Raw genomic sequence first — 18,947 nt, 5'->3', positions numbered from 1 at the left:
AAACATAAAATTCAGAGTTTGAGGAAAAAGAGGAGATCTTTAGCAAGTACAAACAAGTGCAAAAAACAAAATCACACATGCACACACAAAACATAGAAAAATGTTTGCACCTAACAACAAGGAAAATCACGCATCTTCATCCACTCCACCCTGCGTGTGCTCTCTCCTTCACCTCTTTTGTGCACTGTCTGTTGTTTTGGATGGATCACCCCGGATATTTAAATTAGTCCACCTTAACTACTTCTACTACTTGAAAACTTGTCACCTGTCTCCCTCTCATTCACACACGTATTCTGTCTTGCTTCTACTTTCACTCTTCTTCTTTCCAGTCTGTACCTCCACCTTTCAAAGCTCAAAGGGGCTCAAAGACAATCCCTGATGTAATCCCACCCTCACCTCGAACCCATCTGTACCACACAACTCGCCACTGTCGCACTGTCCTATTACATGTCCTGCACCACCCTCACATACTTCTCTGCAACTCCTGGCTTCCTCATGCAATACCACAGTTCCCTTCCTGCCAGCTTATCATATGCTTCCTTCAGATCCACAAAGACACAGCTCAAGTCCTTCTGACATTCCCATACTTCTCCAATCAACACTTTCAAAGCAAAAATCCCATCTGTAGTGCTCTTTTGTGGCATGAAGCCATACTGCTGCTCACTGATCCTTACCTCACTCTTTAAGCTAACTTCAACAACATTTTTTCCCATAGCTATGGTATGGCTTACGAGTTTTATCCCTCTGTAGTTACTGCACACTTGTTCTTAAAATCAGTACCACTTCTCCATTCTTCAGGCATCTTCTCACGCTCAAATACTGTGTTAAGCCATCTGATAAAAACGTTCACTCTTTTACTTGACTATATCCGGATCAATTGTACTTACGTGCATAGAGTTTTGAGCCAGGAAATTAAAACCTTTATAAATAAAATGAATAAAAATCCCTAGTGGGTCCACTGGGGGTAGGGACACCAATAGGTGTCAAACTTTAGATGGACTGGACTACGTCTTTGTCTAATGTCAAAGTGAAAAATGTGATTGATCTGTGGCTCAAAATTAATTGAATCATACCACCAAAAAAGTTAACTCCCATTTATGCATATAAGAAGTTGGAAATATCTCATTTAAAACCACAGCATGTTTTTATTAGAAAACAAATAAAGCTGTTAAACTGTTTCAAGTGACTTCACAGCATTATTAACATATCCCACACTGTCTCACTCAAACACAGTTATCATTACTAAGTATATAAAGTCCTGCTTTTGCCTTTTTGGGGAGTCATATTTTTCCTATACAACCATCTATCCAAGATGACTCCTGCAACATATCAAGTATTGTAATTTATTTTTTAGTGGGCATTGTATCATTAGAGTATTGTGAGTTACTCTGTGATTTCCATTCTCCCTCTGAAACAGCACAAAAGCATCTCTCCAAACACCTACTCGGATGTTTTTTCGGGAAGTCTGATCTTTAAATGCTGGACTAAACAGAACTACCTTAATTCCTGACAAGAATGTAATGATAAATAATGGAAAATAAGTTAATACCTTATTTAAAAAGACTGTTTAATAAAATATGTTATTAGGAGCACGCAATTCTGCACAGCACCCAAAATAAACCGTAATGAGAACTAGAGATCATACGTCTATGATTATATCGGTTACCAAAGAACCATCATAAGCTACTGTACTTGTGGAAAATACATAATGCACGACATCTAATATGAGAGCGATTGGAAAGATGGTGATAATTGAATAGCCGCGATGCTAAAGCTAGTTAGCAGGCTAACACTAGTTTACATAGCAACCACCGTTGCTAACCACCTAGCGTTACATCTGAGCATCGGGACGAGGCTGACAGCGCAAACCTAATCACCCAGATTCCTACCATTGCTCACGGATCGTTTCCTTCCATGCTAGGACGGCTCTCATTTCCGCTCTTTAACTGAAAAAAGCACCAAAGGCTCTTTTGTCAACAGGTTGCTGCAGTTCGCTTGGTTCTTTTTTTTCACTCTGTACCGTTTCTTGTAGCGAGTAGCTCGCAATGCGCAGACTCGCACTAGCTCGCTACTTCCTGCTTCTGTGTTGACATCAGAAAGTACTCGGGAAAGCAACGTCGAGACAAGAAGATGCACATCTAAAGCCTGATCAGCATTCATGTATGCTACACACGCCTTTGTTAACGTTTTAGCTCTTTGCTGTTGATCTGCTGCCCAGTAATGTCCAGCAATCCTTTTTTTAATGTGGCTTCATTTGAGCAAATGCCATGTATGTGTTGTTTTTGTAAACATGTACGAACAAAACAAGAACTACAGGTTCATAGTTTAACAATAAAGCCACGTTTTTTTTATTCGTTGTCTTCACTTCGACAGGACTCCAAAGAAACTAAAAATGCATCCTACTAGATGAGATACTGAGCTGGAGAGCAGTGTGGACATGAATCATCAAAGTCTCAAAGAAGGGGATATTTTGTGCCCTTCTTCCGCATTGCCCCCTGGCTGGATCAGAATAGTGAGGCAGCGGAAAGCAGGCAAAACAGCAGGCAAACTAGATGTCTACTTTACAAGGTGACTCAGTTTTGTTTTTGTGTTTTTTACAATCTTGTCTCTGTTGATGTTACCTGTAAGTTCACCACAGAAGCCTTTAGATCAGCATCTAATTGATTTTCCTGCTGTTTAAGTCCCGAAGGGCAAAGGTTCCGGTCCAGAGCATCCCTACGCACTTTCCTCCTGGAAAGTGGAAGTGGTAACTTAGACATAAGCCTCTTTGATTTCACCACATCCAAAGATGATGTTGTCACCCCTTCACAAGCACCCCCTCCCAAAGTAAAGCAGAGGAGAGGAAAGAAAAAGCCTTCAGAGGGACAACTGGAGGAAACAGAAAATGAAACAGCAATTCTAGAGGCACCTCCAAATAAATCCAAACAAGCCTCTTCCTCCCTCAGAAGTGATACTAAAAGTGGAAAAGTGAAGACAGCAAACGACACAAATCATATTGATGCTGACACTGAACTACAGAAGACTGCATGTGTATTAGAAGTGAATGTGAATGGAGACAAAACTACTAAAACTTTAAATGGTTGTTTACAAGCTTTGACCTCAGAAAAAGTGGACAATGTACAACTGCAAAAGAGCCCCCAAAGAGGAGGCCAGCTGAGAGAGAAGTTACTCAGACTGGCTCCTTTAAGTAATCAACTAAACACATCTATTCTTCAAGAGGACACGAAAGCAGATTTGCAGCCTTCGGCCCCGATTTTGAATGTTGAACCTGCCGCTGAGAGCGAGAACATAGGTGATGAAAGCAAAGGTGACACCACTCCTAATTCTGACCTGGAGGCTGGCGGTGACAGTCGTCAAGATGCTGAAGAACATGTGTTGTTACCTGATACCACTGATGGGAGCTGTACACCAGTTCGAGAATCCCAGAATAGTAAGTATGAGCAACACTGACTGACAATTTGTTAAAGTTTTTCATGTTTTTTTTTAGCTTATCCAGTGCATTAGTGGTTATTTATGTCTCCCATTATCCTCTATATTTGCAGCTAGAAATGCATAAAAATCAAAGAAACCAAATGCCTTAATTGACACAAAACATTACAAATAAAATAAATGCATACATTTAGATATGATAAAGAGGGGGCAAAGAATAATAGTCCATTGTTAGAGAGTGCATCACATCATTAGTCTAAGGGAGGACAGAATTGATTGAGTAATCTTACTGCATTAATGAAGCCATCATAGGACTCCACCACTTTGTGCTCAGCGAATGTATGATTTTCTTTGTTGTGTCATTTTATGAGGTACTTAACTTTGGACCCGACCAAAAGATGTAAAGCAGCTTCACTCTTCTAATATCTATAAATGTTTCCTGTCTGCTTAGAGTCCAAAAGCTTGGAAGGCAAGCGGAAAACAAGTCCTTATTTCAGTGGGAAATCCAGCAGAGATGGTAATGTTTAATGCAGGAAACTGTGGATTCTTTTACATCGGACATGTAGATCAACATTCATGAAATAAATAAAGTGTGTAATTTAAAGAAATGTGCACTGTCCTCATTCAGGACTTAGCCCACCGAGGAGGAAGGCCTTCAAGAAGTGGACACCTCCCCGGTCTCCCTTCAACCTCGTACAGGAAACTCTTTTCCATGATCCCTGGAAGCTGCTGGTAGCCACAGTTTTTCTGAACAAAACCAGTGGTAGGATTCAACACACACATTTAATTATTCAGGATGTTGCATTAAACTTTGCTGAAGCCTGGCATTTATTTAATACAGGTAGAATGGCCATTCCAGTCCTGTGGCAGTTCTTTGAGCGTTATCCATCTGCAGAGGTGACCCGGCAGGCCGACTGGAAGCCCATGTCTGAATTTATGAAGCCACTTGGCCTGTATGAGCTTAGAGCCAAAACACTCATCCGCTTCTCAGGTGGATATTCTTGACTGCTAGTGGATTACAGCAGCAACTACCTTTGTGCAGAAGCAATGTCCATTTATTTATATATATTAATGTAATTTTATTGTCCATTTCTGGTAGTTTTTGCATGGTTTTAGTAAGAATATATGAAACAGAAAAAAACCCCCTCACAATCCCTTTTCTCTTGTGTAGATGAGTATCTAACTAAACAGTGGCGTTATCCTATTGAGTTGCACGGTATTGGGAAGTACGGCAATGATTCGTACAGGATCTTCTGTATCAATGAGTGGAGACAGGTGGGTATAATCCCAATTATTTTACTTCAGTTGCTTCCATTGCTCCCTCATTTATTTGCTCTAAATTCAAGTTTAATTTGTTGTTTTTTCGATTCTTGTGTCAAAGGTAAAACCTGATGATCATATGCTAAACAAGTACCATGCTTGGCTGTGGGAGAACCATGAGAAACTGGGAATCTGAAGGACCAGAAACAAGAGAATCACTTCTATCACACAAACTGCAGTTACCCGACAATATAACAATATTAGCATTATGGAGGACTTGAAATTTTAATCGTGAATTTCTTCAATATTATGCAGTATTACGCTGGCTAGCCTTTAAGAACTTTTACTATGTATTGAATAAAATGTTTTAAGCTGGTTAAAAGTTGAAATGATTCATGAGTGGTTTATTCAGCCTTCTCGCCTCAGGCTTTCTACATAGATGAGATCCAGGGACACCCCCTAAATATAGCTATTGGCACAGTCTAGTCTTTCTTTATGAGTGCATTGATGCGTACCACTTAATGCAGCAGCTTTCTTTTGATAGGGTGTAACTTGATTCCCAAGGCAACTGTTGCCACCGCAAAACACTCAACACATACATCGGTACGTCAGTATAATCTCTAACTAGCACCACTATAGCAATCCGGTATATTTAAATTTGGATTTATTTTTTTTGTGTGTGTTGTTGCATGTTGATTTAATGCTAAGGCAACTACACCTTTAAGAAGAAAAGTAGAGCTCTGAAAGCTTTGAAAGTTTCATTGGATTCATCTGGTGTGCCAACAGAAGTGTGAAGTATAAGATGAAACTACGTAAGGAGAGATTTTGTTTTCCATTTGTTGTCCTTTTTTTTAAGTATTTACTGGTTTTAAGTATCTCTTTTAATTCTGTTCACTTCTTTATCCTCACAGCAGCCATCTCCATAGCTTCCACGCCTGTCTGTATTCCTCGCGCACCTCCTGTCCGGCAAGGTCGCTGCCTGGTGGATACAAACGTAACATTTCCCGTAATTTCAGACTCTGCACAGTTTTGGAAAAGCAATCAGGTAAGCAGAGATTTCTTAATTGTGTGGTTTATCATAGAAATATATTGTTTAAAACAACAACAAGAAATATCCATAAATATGCTTCTTAGAGTATTCCCAGATTGAACCCTTTACACCCACCATTTGTCCATAAACGGACTGTCAGTCTGGAGACACCAGATGTTCACCAATACAACCACCAGAGGACACTGATCATGCAGAGAAAAGAGCATTACAGGTAGGTGCACTACATAATTTCACTATCACTGAATCACTTGTGCCATCTCCCTGTTTTCTTTGAAGAGCTGACTTTAAAGACAATGACTGAAAGTTGCTGTGTCAGATATCATCAGGTATGGCGAAAACCCTTCTATGGAACCAGCAGTGAGAGAGAAGAGTACAGGTAAAATAGTGGAGGATACCATTGACCTTTTTATATTGAAAAACAACAGCGTGAGTTGTTTCTGGCAAAGAAAAGCTGCTCTTTTTATCTCCGTAGGAAGGAGTTGCGAGAGCAGCTGAAGAGACAAATAGAGGAGAAATGTGCAGCAATAAAGCTGCAGCTGGCCAATAAAATAAAGGACGCGGAGACTCTCCGAGAAGCAGACCGCCTCGATCTGGCCAGTGAACGTGAGCAAAGGATCCAGCACAGCAAAGCAATGGCGGTGTACAGAGATGAGAACAAAAGGGTACAGCCCCACACATACATTATATATCCACTATTAATGCTTTTGTGGTTATGGCCCCATCCGGTAGTGCCCTGGAAATGTTTCATCATGCTCTCAGGTTACAAAAATACAGCGAGTGTCTGAGTGTGGGTGGGTTTGTTTTTTTTCCTTCTTGCTTTGCTTCTTTCTGTGCTTGTGAACAGCTAATGGAGCAGAGCTGGAGGGACAGAGCACTAACACGTTCCCAGGAGGCCCTGAATGAAAGAGAGCTGCTGCGCCTCAACCCCATCAACTGGAGTGGAACACTGAAATAGGTCAAACCTCCCCGGGAGGTCAAAACGTCAGACTTAGGCCTCACTGTAGCATGTGTGTCAGGTGGAAAAATGGGATCCCAAATGTACAGTGCAGAATCACTAAAGGAACTAATTTTAAAACATTTTTGGATTGGTACACAGTCTTTCAATTCAGTTTTTGTATCAGGTCATTAAAAAAAAAAAATCTGGTCCTTGGCAAATCTTAAAATTAGGTCAATACAACCTACATATCATACAATGTCATAATTTATTTAAACACAAATTTAGACAAAATACAGAAGCAGTGTTTTAAAAACTTAGTACACCCTCATTACTTCTATAGGAATTCAGAAAGTAAGCAACACTAGGTGAGCTGATCAGTTTCCTCTTACTTTATTGATAACCAGGAAGATTATCAAAAACAATTTGAGGTCCACCAGTATACGGTGATAAAGAGTATTCAAAAGTTGAAAACACTCAATACCGTCACTAAGCTTTCCAGGAATGGATGTTCCAAGAAATTCACCCCAGGGTCCGACTGCATAACATTGAGGAGAAACTGTCAAAAACAAAAAGGCTCTGCCTATCTCAGTTCTCATGTTAAATGTTAAAGTTCACAACAGTATAATTAAAAAAAAAAAAAAAGACTGAACAGGTATGACTTGTTTGGAAGGGTGGCCACATGAAAACCAAACATCACTGGTACAAACACTCCATACCACATGTCAAGCACCATGTTGTACAGCCACAGGCAATTTGCAGTCATTGAATCAAGCGTGAACTCCTCTGTATGTCAAAGTACTCTAAAGTCAAATGTGAAGTCACCTGTTTGACAGCTAAAGTTCAGGTGAGTCATGTGAAAAGACAATGATCCCAAGCGCAGCAGCAAATAAACCGAATGGCTGAAAAAGAGAAGAATTAAGGTGTTGCAGTGACCCACAGAAAGTCCAGACATCGAGAGAGCTGTTCATAAATAAATGCCTGCAAACCTCAATAATATGCAGCAAAGATGTAATGAGTGGCACAAAATTCCTCTGACTGATAGTATCACACAGAAAAGCAGTTAGTTGAAGTTATTGCTGCTGAAGATGGTTTTACAAAGGATTGAATTAAAAAAAAAAAAAAAAGACTTCAGCATTTTTACTTTGTTTTTTGTCTGAGGTTGTAGTTACATGATTTATGGAGCAGATTATTTTGTATCATTACATCCTGTAAGTAAAACCTTAGAATTGAAAGAGCGTGTACTTTCTTTTTAACATCACTACACAATAACAATGATAACCTTTCTAATAAAAACACATACTATAACTAATGCCAAGAGTTTATCTCAATGATGAACTACTCCCGATTTCCCTGTCATTTATAATATGATGCAAACATGGAACTCTGACAAAGATCAAATAAATAAACAAAAACAACACGAGTGCCAGACTTTTTATTGTAATGCAAACATCGCTAATGAATTTTGACTCTGGACAACATTCCACACTCGGAAAATAATCAAGCATAACTTAAAATAAAAATAAATAGATAATTGGACGGATAAAAAGTGACGCTCTATTGAGTGGCAATCCAACATGATGCTAATGTATCTCCCAGAACTACAATTTAACTCATAAAAATATATGCTGATAACACACACACACACACACACACACACACGTATAAAGGAAATATTAATAAAATATGACAACATAAATATAACTTCAAAATAAAGGCAACACAAAACGCTTGTATGTAGAATAGAGCTGGGTCCTGTTCCAGGAGGTTTAGAAAACTGAGTTTAAAAATGAACTCTGAGTTGTTTATCTCTGAAATAGGCAACTTTGAAGTTTACCACAAGTTCATTCAACTCTGATGACAATAACCCCAAGTTAAACGCACACATGAGTAGAAAAAGAAAGTAACCGTCAGTTACACTCTGATAATGCAATATTCCTATTCATGTGGATCTGCACAGCATTTTTATCTGTTGTTTTCAAGTGTTACCTTTTGAGAAAGTGCCGCACATTCTAACTGGTTCTGCAAGACAAGAGCTGGCATGTACCCAGTGAAGGGCATGCCATCACTGGGTACATGATCAAATGATAGAAGGTACCACAAAGAAAATCAAGCAGCAGTATAACTTGTCTTTTTTTTTGCTAGATTTATTTTTCAGTTTTGCACAGAGTAAAAATATGGTGCAACGTGAGACAGTATGTGTGTGTCATAACGGTCAGATATTGCATTTAATAAAATAAATTAATTAATTTAAAAAAAATGGTATCCCAATCTATGGATATGTCCAAACTAAAACTGAGAAACTCTTCCCAGACAGCTAAAATAACAGTGAAATAAAAGATGAAAAAAAAAGAGAGAGAAATATAAAGATTATCGCATAAAACTGAAACAAATAAGCTTAATTTGTTCCTTGTTGTATTTACTTAGTTGCAACTATATTTAGCTTGTTTATGCTTAATGATGACTCGGTAAAAAGGCACAATTTACTGTCTCTTACACTAAATCAGAAAATGTTAGACTATTCAGCATTGCTGATGGATCCACTTCTGGTCACTACTGCTATCTGGGTACACCCAGCGAGACTGGTTCGGGCCATTTTCAGTGGAAAATATGTTGAGGTTCAGACACCAAACTTTAGAAACTGTGTCTTTCAAAACGTTGACAAAATTTCATGACCGAACAACAATATGTGGACCAAGTCGCTTTAAAATATGTTTAATTGCATTTTAGTGCCCTTTAAAGTCCTTGCAGCCTCATTTTCACTTGATTACAACACGACAAATGTGATCATTAACCAGCATCATGTGTCTAAAGCTTTATACAGATTAAAATGATTTAAACAAAAACACCCATTGTTTTAGGAACATTCAGTGGAGTTCAGACAGGTTGACAGCTACAGATTTTATTCCGACTTCTGCAGGATAATTTGCTTGGCTCTGACCTTTAACAGTGGCCTTTTGAATGAGGAAATGAAAAGTAGTTAACTCTATTTCTAGAACTGAAAAAATGTTTCTCGGGGTTAACAAACTCAGCACTGTTGGCTTAACCCGCTTCCTGTAACAGGATCCTGGTACTTAAATAAGTAATGTTGGTGACCCAGCAGCTATTAAAAAGTTATCTTCCATGCCAAGTAGGACAAATAAATACATAGGGTGCTGTATCTTTCATTTCCAATCCTATTTATCATGCATTATTATTACAAAGAATTATTCTGGGACAAAGAGGTAAAAAGTTATTCTGTGAACATAAATAAATGGCTGTTCTTAATGTAAATATCCCAGAGTTTTATGAGTGCTTCACTGGGGGAATTTGGGAAATTGTGATATCTCCATCCTACCCAATGTCCCACAGCGGTAAGTTCAAGTGCATTAGTAACTTGACACACTCACAACTCATGTGCCATTCAAACTATGGGAGGGAGGGGGAGCTGAAATGGTGAAAACGCAGATGGACTTCATGAATAGAGTAGATGAAAAAAAAACAATCTTTTCAAGAGAGACAAAGACCAGACATCATATCCAAATGCATAAGATTTTCACAATCAGTAGTGGTCTTTATGTCACCCTTGTTCCCAACACAGCTGAGGTAGGGAAGTAAGTTCAGTTCCTTTCCATCAGTGCAGTGATGCTTCGTTACTTCTCTTAAAGATTCATGGCTTCATGTTCTTTAAGTTCTCCCTTCTTCCCGTGTTATGTCACCCATACACATAAATTAACCCACGCCCTTTAAATTAATTCCCCAGTCACAAGTAAATCCCTGATAATCTAGCATTGCAAAGCTAGTTTCTTGCCTCAAACTGATTCCTATTTGCCCAAATTGACCCGTCTTTTTAATCAAGCTACGGACCAATGCAGTCTAGCGTCCCTTCAGAAATCCGTCCAGCATGTAGTCTCCCTTCTCAGTCAGCCAGTATCCAGCCATAGCAGCCACACCTCCAATGAAAATAGCTGTGAAGACCATGTCACCCTTGGCAGCAAGGGTGGCTAGGGCACAGATTACCACTCCAAAGAACATCTGTTGCAGTACAAGGACCTCATCATCTGTCATATCGTCAAAGAGTCCCTTCTCTGGGCCAGCTGAAGAGATAAAAGGAAAAGAAACCAAGAGGTCTGAAAAGCTGTACACTGCATATGCGTGTTTGCACATTCCTTATGGCTTTTTCTTACCAGGAGGTTTATTTTCAACACAGATGCTGTCTCTTCTGATAAAGCCATTAGCACAGTCACAGTGGAAGGAGCCTTCCTCATTTATACAGGCCTCATTGAGTCCCGGGCATGCTATGGCACGTTCACTACATTCATCTATATCTGTAAGAGGACGCAAAGGAAACCAGTTTAAACACATCAGGAAAAGAGAAAAGGAAACCGATGTTGAGATTCAGTAGCCAGTTTGTGTATACATACCAAGACACTTCGCTCCCTTCAATCTGTAGCCACGCGCACATTTTTTACAGCGGGCAGGACCACTACCCATGCAGCCCACACATGCCTGGTCACATCCTACAAACGCCAGAAGTGTAGTGGTCAGCATTACATATTGCTATAATAAAGATTTTTTAACCAGGAATCCCACTGCACATTTATTAAGTCATTTTACTGTAAAAGTAATGAGGCTTTGTTACCATACTTGATAAATATCTTCGCCCTTTTTACAGTTTTTTCTTACTACTTAAAACAAACTACAAATATTATTTATTAAAATAACTTGCAGTCAACAAGTGAGGTTAGATCAAATCAATTACAATTACAATATTACAATTGTAACTCTTTGGGAATCCCACAAATTCCTTTGTGGAAGAAAAACTCTGTCCTACACCACCTAAAGAGAAACAACTAACCAGTAATAGGACTAAACTGTTTTGCATTTCATATTCAAATTGAGATGCGTTTGCAAGGTACATTCACCAGCCACGATGTCAGGTACACCCGTTTAACTGCTTATTAACACAAATCTCTACCAATTACATGGCAGGGACTCATTTCAGGGCGACCGTGGCTCAGGGGGTTGGGAAGCGTATCTGTAACCGGAAGGTCACCGGTTCGATCGCTGGGCTCTCTGTCCTGGTCGTTGTGTCCTTGGGCAAAACACTTTACCCTACCGCCTACTGGTCTTGGCCGAAGGCACGATATGGCAGTCTCGCCTCTGTCAGTTTGCCCCCACCAGTGTGTGAATGTGAGAGTGAATGAACAGTGGCATTGTAAAGCGCTTTGGGTGCCTTGAAAAGCGCTATATAAATCCAATCCATTATTATTATTATTTCAAGCATGCAAAGAAGTTCAACCAAAGCATCAGAATGGAGATGAAAGGTGATTTAAGTGACTTTGAATGTGGCATGGATGTTGACGCCAGCCTGGCTATGAGTACTTTAGAAACTACTGATCTACTAGCATCTTCCTACACAACCATGTTTACAAAGAATGGTCCAAGAGAAGAGAAAATATGAGTGACAGTTCTCTGGATGAAAATGTCTTGCTGATGCCAAAAGTCAGAAGACAATGGCTGGAATACTTTGAGCTGAAAGGAAGCTAACAAGTCACTCAAATACCCACTAATTACAACCATCTCTGAACTCACAACACATCAGACCTTGAACTAGATGGGCTACAGCAGCAAAAGACTATACCTGGTGCCACTGCTGTCAGCTGAGAATGAAAATCCAGACTGCAATTTACACAGCCTCTCCAAAGTTGGTCAACATAAGATAAGAAAAAGGCTGCCTGGTCTGATGAGACTCAATTTTTGCTGTGACATTTGAATGCAAGGACTAGATTTGGCATAAACAGCATGAAAACATGGATCTATGCTGCCTTGTACCTCTGGTTCAGGCCGCCGGTGGTGTAATGGCAAGGGGAATATTTTCATGGATCACTTTGGGCCTGAGCATCGAGCATCGTTTCAATAGGATAAAGCACGATGTTACAAACACGTCAGTGAGTTAGCGGTACTCAAATGGCCTCCACAGGCATCAACCCAAAAGAACAACTATGGAATGTGGTGGAATGCGAGATTCCCATCAGTCATTTTAATCTGACAAATCTACAGCAACTGCATGATGCTAGCGTGAGAATATGGACCAAAATATCTGATGAACGTTTCAATGGAACTTGTTGACTTTTTGACATGAAAAATTAAGGCAGTTTTGAAGGCAAAAGGGGGTCCAACTCATTAAGAGCAAAGTATAACTAATCAAGTGGCCAATGAGTGCATGTCTTTATGCAGTTTGATTTAAACATTCCTTGAACTGTGAGAAGTAGCATACAATAACACCGCTCACATTTTGTGATGAGACTTGGCTACTACTGAAACTGTATTATCACATATTCTCCAGATGTAACTAAAAACCTGCCTCTTATTACAGCAGCACCACAAAATATGCACGATTTAATAAGGTCCAGGAAAATGAAAATAGTAACTAGAGAAAAGAGCATACCTCTGCATTCATATGATCCATCTGTGTTGTGACAGTAGGTGTTAGAAGGGCAACGAGCCAGCTCTGTACCGCATTCATCAATGTCTAGGAGACATACAAGCCATGTCAAACAACAGAAAGCTGGCACCGAATTGCTATTGAGTGACCTCTAAAGCCACAAACTCACCAACACATTTGTTGTCATGAAGGATCCAGCCGGGTTTGCAGTCGAGACATTTGTAGTCCTGCGGCCCTGAGCATTTCTTGCATGAGTGGTAGCAGGCTACAAAGGATGAAAGACACAGTCACAGGGTGAGGGTCAAATTTAGATGACCCCAGGCAGGATTTAACAGTGTGGAAACCATTATCTGAATATGTGGCACCTGCACAGGCTGCTATGCTGTTATTGGAGCTTTTCTCTCTGTAGTAACCATCAGCACAGCTTTGGCAAAGATGACCTGAGTACCCAGGATCACAGACACACTCTCCATCTCCCAGGCGAGTACCCTCCCCTTCACAGCGACCCAGACCTCCACATGTGCCACCGGGTCCAGATGGACACTCTGTATGGGATAAGCAGGATATCAGTGCTACACTTTAAACCTACAATTAACATCATTCTGATTATCATCACTAAGTTTCATGCATTTTTAATATTTTTTGGACTGACTAGGTTGTCAGTGTTGACATAAGGCAGCTTGTGTTTAAAGCCACACCTTTGCAGTCAGGTCCAAAGTGTCCAGGTGGACAGCAGAGTCTCAGCTCCTCTATACACAGCCACTCAAACAGGTCTGGTGCTTCCTGCTGTCTGTAGGATGTACAGATCACATCAGTTAGGAAGTTAAGACAGGGGCATGATGAAAAAAAAAAAAAAAAAAAAAAAAAAAAGAAATCAGCATAACCTAATTACACAAGAGAAACCGACGGTGCCACCTACACACTCTACAGGCAACTTATTCTTCTAAATTACATTTCAAAATGTGCGTCAGAAGACCTTTTCCTGCTGATCTAATTCATCTCAATTTAACATAGGTTCATGCATGAAAGCAGCTTTTTTACCTGTGGAACCACCATGTCTCCACTTGGTCCTCTATCTGCTCCAGCAGTCGATTACATTCAAAATCTGTTTTCTCACAAGCAGATTCTACTATCTCTAGTAGGCGAGTTTCACTGGAACATGACAAGTTTGGACAGAGACAGCAACATAGTCATGAAGTAAGAACACCCTACCCCTTAAATATGATTTAACCCCACCTTTTCCGGTAGAAAATTTTCGGCAAATATATATATATTACACAAACTATCATACAAATATGCAGAGGACAGGATGTCTAGTAATATAAGTTATTATATGAATTTAATTGAGTGAAAAATGTCGGAATTAGTCGTATTAGACAAAGTGAATATACGAGCAGGTATTTGCCAAGTACTCCAACAAAAATTTAGTCTTACCTGGTTGCATATTTAGCCAGCTTCTCCTCCTCCCAGGCAGTGTTTCCTCCCCCAAAGTTCTTATTGGCTGTTCTCTCCAAGCCCTAGAAAGAGTAAAAGTTAGGGTCCTAAAAAAAATTTTTTTTTAAGGTTTGCTCAAAGAAGACAAGCAAGCATTGACAGTTTCTTTGGATACAAGGACTACCTTAATGAAACTCTCAGTGAGTTTTTTGCAGGTTTGGCACGGTGCTGTCTGGACTCTCACCACAGAGAGCTCTGAGAGAAGCACCAGAGCAGGCAGGAACGGCCAGGCCCACCACATGATCCTATAGACAGCGTGCATACAAACAAACATACAAACAATTAATGTTTTTTAAAAAACACTTTTTTATATATATATAAGTTTTGTTTAAACATCACAGCAAGTGTCATCAAATGTACCTACACTTCCAGAAAAAAAACTGTTTCTAGAGATCTGATCACAACTATGTGGTGGACAATACAAAAGAAACTGTAATACGAACCCATAGCTGTGCAAAACGCACTAAAATTCTTCTTCTTGCTTCCTTTATGAGTCAGCATGTCTTCTTCTTCTTTCTTCACTATATCCATGAACCTCCTCTGAGCTCTTCCTCTTTTCATTCTGCCTGGCAGCTCCATATTCACCATCCTTTGCCTAATATATCCACTATCCACCTGCATATGACCAAATCATCACAGTTTGCCTCTCTAACTTTGACTTCAAACAGCTCAACCTGAGCTGACCCTCTGATTTAATTTCAAATCTTGTGCATTCTGGTCACTCTTCAACCTCCAGCTCTGGCTTCTGGTGTTTTGTTGTTTTTTTTCCATTAGGGCTACCATCTGCAAACCTTATGTCACTAGAAGTCTCATTACCATCTTGTAAACCCTCTCTTTCACTTTTATGGTTATCCTTATTTCACAAGTTACCCCTGACGCCACCCTGCCTGCACTGTCCTCTTCGTCGCTCTTGCATACTGTGTACTTACTTTGGATGGTTGAGCAGTATTGACGAGTTGACAGGTATTTGTCTTTCATTCCTCTTCTCTCCAGATCATACCTTCACCTCTTCCAATTCTCTTCCACCTGCTTGCAACTACTGCTACAAATCACACTGCCGTATGCAAAATTAGTCCACGAAGACTCCTGCCTGACCTAAGCTGTCAATCTGTTTATCAGCACTACAAACAAGAAGATTTTTACAGCTGATCTCTGATATAATCACACTCCCACCTTGAACCCATCTTTCACTCCAGCTATGCACCTCATCGTTACCTGACTGCTTTACATGTTTTCCCCATGCTCACATAATTCTCTGCCACTTATGATTCCTACACACAGTATGTTTGTGATGGTTGACTTTTGAAGATTGTAGTGAGTGACTCAATGCCATATTATTATAATATTACTTAAATAGCACTAGCACAGCTACATTGCAGTCATATTGTGCAAACCTCCAAGCACCTTCACCACACTAGTGTAGCTAAAATAAAATATTGTAAGACTCTTTTTCTGATCTACAAATAGCTGCGCAAGTGCTGACTAAAACCAGAAGAAAAGAACTAGCATGCTTATATTAAAGCCAAGGGTGCCTGGAAATTTAGTTTTGATTTCCATTTTTATTTGTTTACATGACAGTAACAGGTTATGCACTGGAAAATGTCTCAGGAATTATATTGGTTTATGAAACAGGAAAGCCTCTCAGGTTGTTTGCTTCTCATTATTGCGCCACAAAGCAGAAATAAAACAAGTTGATGCTGCTTTCATCAGGTATGATTCAAGAAGCTGGAGTAGCCTTTCCACAAGATGTTAAAGGAGCTGGAAATACTCCTGTCCTTTATTTTATAATTCATTTATGTTATCATTTATGACTCATTTTCTAATATGCATAAATATTAACTGTACATTTGAGATTTTACCGAGTGTAATAAGTGTGTGCGTGGTGGGATTAATCCTCTCCAATTTTTTTAATTGACTTTAAACTGTCCAAAGTGCCCATCTTTATTTCATTTTTTTTGAATGTATCTCAGCCTTCACTTCCTACGTTTTTGATATAAAAATCTGGTTTCATTAAACGCAGTCCAAATTAGATCTGTGAACAGTATGAATTTTTGTTAGATTTGTTGAAGGCTAGTCTTTAAAACAATTAGCTTTAGCCTGCCTTAGCTTCATCGTTAGCCTGGTTAGCTCAGCATCAGCACCACCAATTAGCCGACTAGCAGCTGGCTAAGGTCAGTAGTTAGCTGCTAACTTAAGCTAACGCTGTGTCTATCATTGTCTGCTTATCTGTCCGGTGTGTCTCTAAAGATTGTTGATATCGGTTACCATATCCTCCTTAGGCTATTTAGCATTAAATATGGACTAAGTCGCATTAATGCAGCCAATCTGAAATTAGCTTCAGCTTTTATTGATGATCCAGGTCTTACCTTACTGAGAAGCCACTACCTCCGTTGCTGCTGTCGCTGTGCCACTGATGATGATGATTGTCGGATTCCCCGCTGATTCAAGTTCATAAAAATGCAGGCAGAGCTTCACATTTTGGACATCCACTTCACGTTGAACGCTTCAGTCGTGTCATTTTAGCAGCTGTTTGCTAGCTAATGCTGTTAGTGCTCACAACGCAACAGAGGAGCTTTAGTACCGTAGTGCTGGGCTGCAGTGAGATGAATGAATGAGTGAACAGCTTCCAGTCGCTTCTCTGTTTTCCATAAGGAGGAACCACCCAAACCTTCTGGGATTTAAACAATCAACCAATCATTCAGCATCCAGCTTTACATACGTCAGTGCTGCATCGTCCAAGTATGAAACAGTATGTAAACATTTAAGACTAACTCTTTAAATGTTTCATTCTGATCATATTCTGTGTGGTTCAGGTCCATTTTGACCTGACCATGAATTCCCTCATAATAAATCTCTAAAACTCATTTTCAAGTACAGATCTAATTATAGTGTATAAATAGTAATCGGTTCAATTCAATTTATATTGCGCCAAATCACAACAGCAGTCACACTGAGGCGCTTCTTATTGGGCTTTATAATACAGAGAAAACCCCCAAAATTTAACAATCCTCTTAACACGAAGTAACTACCTATGTGCACATTAGTATTGTACAGCACTTTGGTCTACCAGGTGTGTTTTTAAAGTGAAATATAAAGTGCTATATAAATAAATAAATGATAAATGATGATGATGATAATCTCAAGTAGAGCCAGGCTCAGGGGAGGGCAGCCGGAAGTGGTTGTGGGTGACCGGGAGCAGGACAGGATAAAAGACAAACCATGGAAGAGAGCCAGAGATAATGCATTCATGCAGAGTGGTGTATAAATACATGAGTGAGTAAAAGAGGTAAGTGAAAAAGAAACACTCAGCACATCATGACCCGGAGCCTAGGTCTATTGCAGGTAAGATTCAGTGTCACTTGATCCAGCTTTAACTATATGCTTTATTAAAATGGAAAGTTTTGAGCCTAATCTTAAAGGTGGAGAGGGTGTCATAAAGATCCTCATAACTAGCATTTATAATTATCAATAAATATTAAATAAATGCATATCGGCTCTGCTTTGTTTCTTTTGAGCTTGGTTTCAATCTCTGTTAGTTTAATCATATCTTTTAAAAATATAAATTATATTTTGCTATTGTTAGATTCTTTTCTTACAGTGTGATTATTTGTGCTTGCAGGTGCAAAGCGCACAGGCACAAATACCCAGTTAGGCACATAATGCATTCACATTTATCTATGCCTTGAGTGGTCTTACTGACACTTAAAACACTTTTATCTACCTCTCATGCAATTAACCTACAATGTATGCCTCTGGACTGTGGAAGAAGGCCCACTCCAGACACTGTGGAGGTGGTGTGAAAGGCCTCAGCTAGGATTTGAATCAGGAAACCTGCTGTGACCACTCTATCACCATGCCGGGCTTGACTCTTAACTGCATAATTAAAGCTTAGATGCATTTAGGACCCCTAACTGATGATGATAACAACAACAACAACAACATGTTAAAAAAAAAAACACCATTATTTAATAAAAACTATTGTTGTAATGTGTTTTTTTTTTTTTATTCTTAAAGCTTTCACAGATATGCATTTTAAACAAATGTCAACGAGCTTATTCTGCAAATGCAAGGAAGCTTATTCTTTTGATGTCACAAAGACATACCAACATTAGCTTTTTATTTAAGACAACAAGAAAAAAAGAAAACCGTATAAAACAAAATGAACATGCCAAGACAAACTGGTTAAATATATTTACATATATAAAGTCAGAAACACAACATTATGGTTTGTTTTTTCTTCATTACTTTCAGTGCATTGATACGCAGTTATACAGAACTGGTATTGCTGTACTGATTACTCATAAAATAAGGTTTAACATTAGGCCCAGTTAATATTATAAATTTGCTGAACC

General features: G+C 39.3%; 4 protein-coding genes across 10 annotated transcripts in view; 2 read left to right on the top strand and 2 right to left on the bottom strand.

Moving 5' to 3' along the window:
• Positions 1-2,010, bottom strand: part of ift122 (intraflagellar transport 122 homolog (Chlamydomonas)) — a 29,585-nt gene extending 27,575 nt beyond the window's left edge. For all 3 annotated transcript variants that reach the window (XM_085146539.1, XM_085146540.1, XM_085146541.1), the window contains exon 1: positions 1,890-2,010. In XM_085146539.1, coding sequence (XP_085002665.1) covers positions 1,890-1,933 — 44 coding nt within the window. In that variant the 5' untranslated portion in view covers positions 1,934-2,010. The remainder of the gene's footprint in view (positions 1-1,889) is intronic.
• A 30-nt stretch (positions 2,011-2,040) lies between these two features.
• mbd4 (methyl-CpG binding domain protein 4) lies at positions 2,041-5,062 on the top strand. 2 transcript variants are annotated; one of them, XM_085146567.1, is made up of 8 exons: positions 2,041-2,145; positions 2,366-2,568; positions 2,682-3,430; positions 3,881-3,946; positions 4,058-4,192; positions 4,271-4,420; positions 4,601-4,704; positions 4,811-5,062. In XM_085146567.1, exons 2-8 carry the CDS (start codon positions 2,438-2,440, stop codon positions 4,883-4,885), a joined length of 1,410 nt encoding a protein of 469 aa, XP_085002693.1. In that variant the 5' UTR covers positions 2,041-2,145; positions 2,366-2,437; the 3' UTR covers positions 4,886-5,062. The 2 variants fall into 2 exon arrangements, with proteins under 2 accessions (XP_085002693.1, XP_085002694.1); XM_085146568.1 differs by having other exon boundaries at positions 2,056-2,160; positions 2,374-2,568.
• A 162-nt stretch (positions 5,063-5,224) lies between these two features.
• Positions 5,225-8,934, top strand: LOC146494555 (uncharacterized). Of its 3 annotated transcripts, XM_085146577.1 has the most exons (6): positions 5,225-5,501; positions 5,601-5,734; positions 5,824-5,951; positions 6,057-6,116; positions 6,213-6,402; positions 6,585-8,934. In XM_085146577.1, the coding sequence occupies exons 1-6, from the start codon at positions 5,492-5,494 to the stop codon at positions 6,693-6,695; spliced, it is 633 nt and encodes a 210-aa protein (XP_085002703.1). In that variant the 5' UTR covers positions 5,225-5,491; the 3' UTR covers positions 6,696-8,934. The 3 variants fall into 3 exon arrangements, with proteins under 3 accessions (XP_085002703.1, XP_085002701.1, XP_085002702.1); XM_085146575.1 differs by having other exon boundaries at positions 5,225-5,734; XM_085146576.1 differs by having other exon boundaries at positions 6,213-6,692.
• A 441-nt stretch (positions 8,935-9,375) lies between these two features.
• Positions 9,376-17,203, bottom strand: creld1b (CRELD disulfide isomerase 1b). 2 transcript variants are annotated; one of them, XM_085146569.1, is made up of 11 exons: positions 16,962-17,203; positions 14,720-14,840; positions 14,536-14,618; positions 14,143-14,253; positions 13,800-13,891; positions 13,467-13,646; positions 13,271-13,366; positions 13,105-13,188; positions 11,078-11,173; positions 10,841-10,981; positions 9,376-10,750 (listed from the first exon to the last, which is right to left on the bottom strand). In XM_085146569.1, the coding sequence occupies exons 2-11, from the start codon at positions 14,834-14,836 to the stop codon at positions 10,530-10,532; spliced, it is 1,221 nt and encodes a 406-aa protein (XP_085002695.1). In that variant the 5' UTR covers positions 14,837-14,840; positions 16,962-17,203; the 3' UTR covers positions 9,376-10,529. The 2 variants fall into 2 exon arrangements, with proteins under 2 accessions (XP_085002695.1, XP_085002696.1); XM_085146570.1 differs by lacking the exon at positions 16,962-17,203 and adding an exon at positions 15,525-16,024.
• Between the last annotated feature and the right edge of the window lie 1,744 nt (positions 17,204-18,947).

Source organism: Neolamprologus multifasciatus, chromosome 20, assembly GCF_963576455.1.
Source record: "Neolamprologus multifasciatus chromosome 20, fNeoMul1.2, whole genome shotgun sequence".
NCBI classification, from domain to species: Eukaryota; Metazoa; Chordata; class Actinopteri; order Cichliformes; family Cichlidae; genus Neolamprologus; species Neolamprologus multifasciatus.
The sequence above is the reverse complement of the archived record's forward strand: the minus strand, read 5'-3'. Positions and strand labels throughout refer to the sequence as shown.

Excerpts from the sequence above, each read along its gene's own strand:
- mbd4 (XM_085146567.1), top strand. The coding sequence starts at position 2,438 with ATGAATCATCAAAGTCTCAAAGAAGGGGATATTTTGTGCCCTTCTTCC. Across the intron at positions 4,193-4,270 it reads TTTTCTGAACAAAACCAGTG|GTAGAATGGCCATTCCAGTC; the intron begins GTAGGATTCAAC and ends TATTTAATACAG. Across the intron at positions 4,705-4,810 it reads GTATCAATGAGTGGAGACAG|GTAAAACCTGATGATCATAT; the intron begins GTGGGTATAATC and ends CTTGTGTCAAAG.
- LOC146494555 (XM_085146575.1), top strand. The coding sequence starts at position 5,492 with ATGAAACTACGTAAGGAGAGATTTTGTTTTCCATTTGTTGTCCTTTTT. Across the intron at positions 5,735-5,823 it reads AGTTTTGGAAAAGCAATCAG|AGTATTCCCAGATTGAACCC; the intron begins GTAAGCAGAGAT and ends TATGCTTCTTAG. Across the intron at positions 5,952-6,056 it reads CAGAGAAAAGAGCATTACAG|ATATCATCAGGTATGGCGAA; the intron begins GTAGGTGCACTA and ends TTGCTGTGTCAG.
- creld1b (XM_085146569.1), bottom strand. The coding sequence starts at position 14,836 with ATGTGGTGGGCCTGGCCGTTCCTGCCTGCTCTGGTGCTTCTCTCAGAG. Across the intron at positions 14,619-14,719 it reads TCACTGAGAGTTTCATTAAG|GGCTTGGAGAGAACAGCCAA; the intron begins GTAGTCCTTGTA and ends TACTCTTTCTAG. Across the intron at positions 14,254-14,535 it reads CTGGCTAAATATGCAACCAG|TGAAACTCGCCTACTAGAGA; the intron begins GTAAGACTAAAT and ends GTCATGTTCCAG.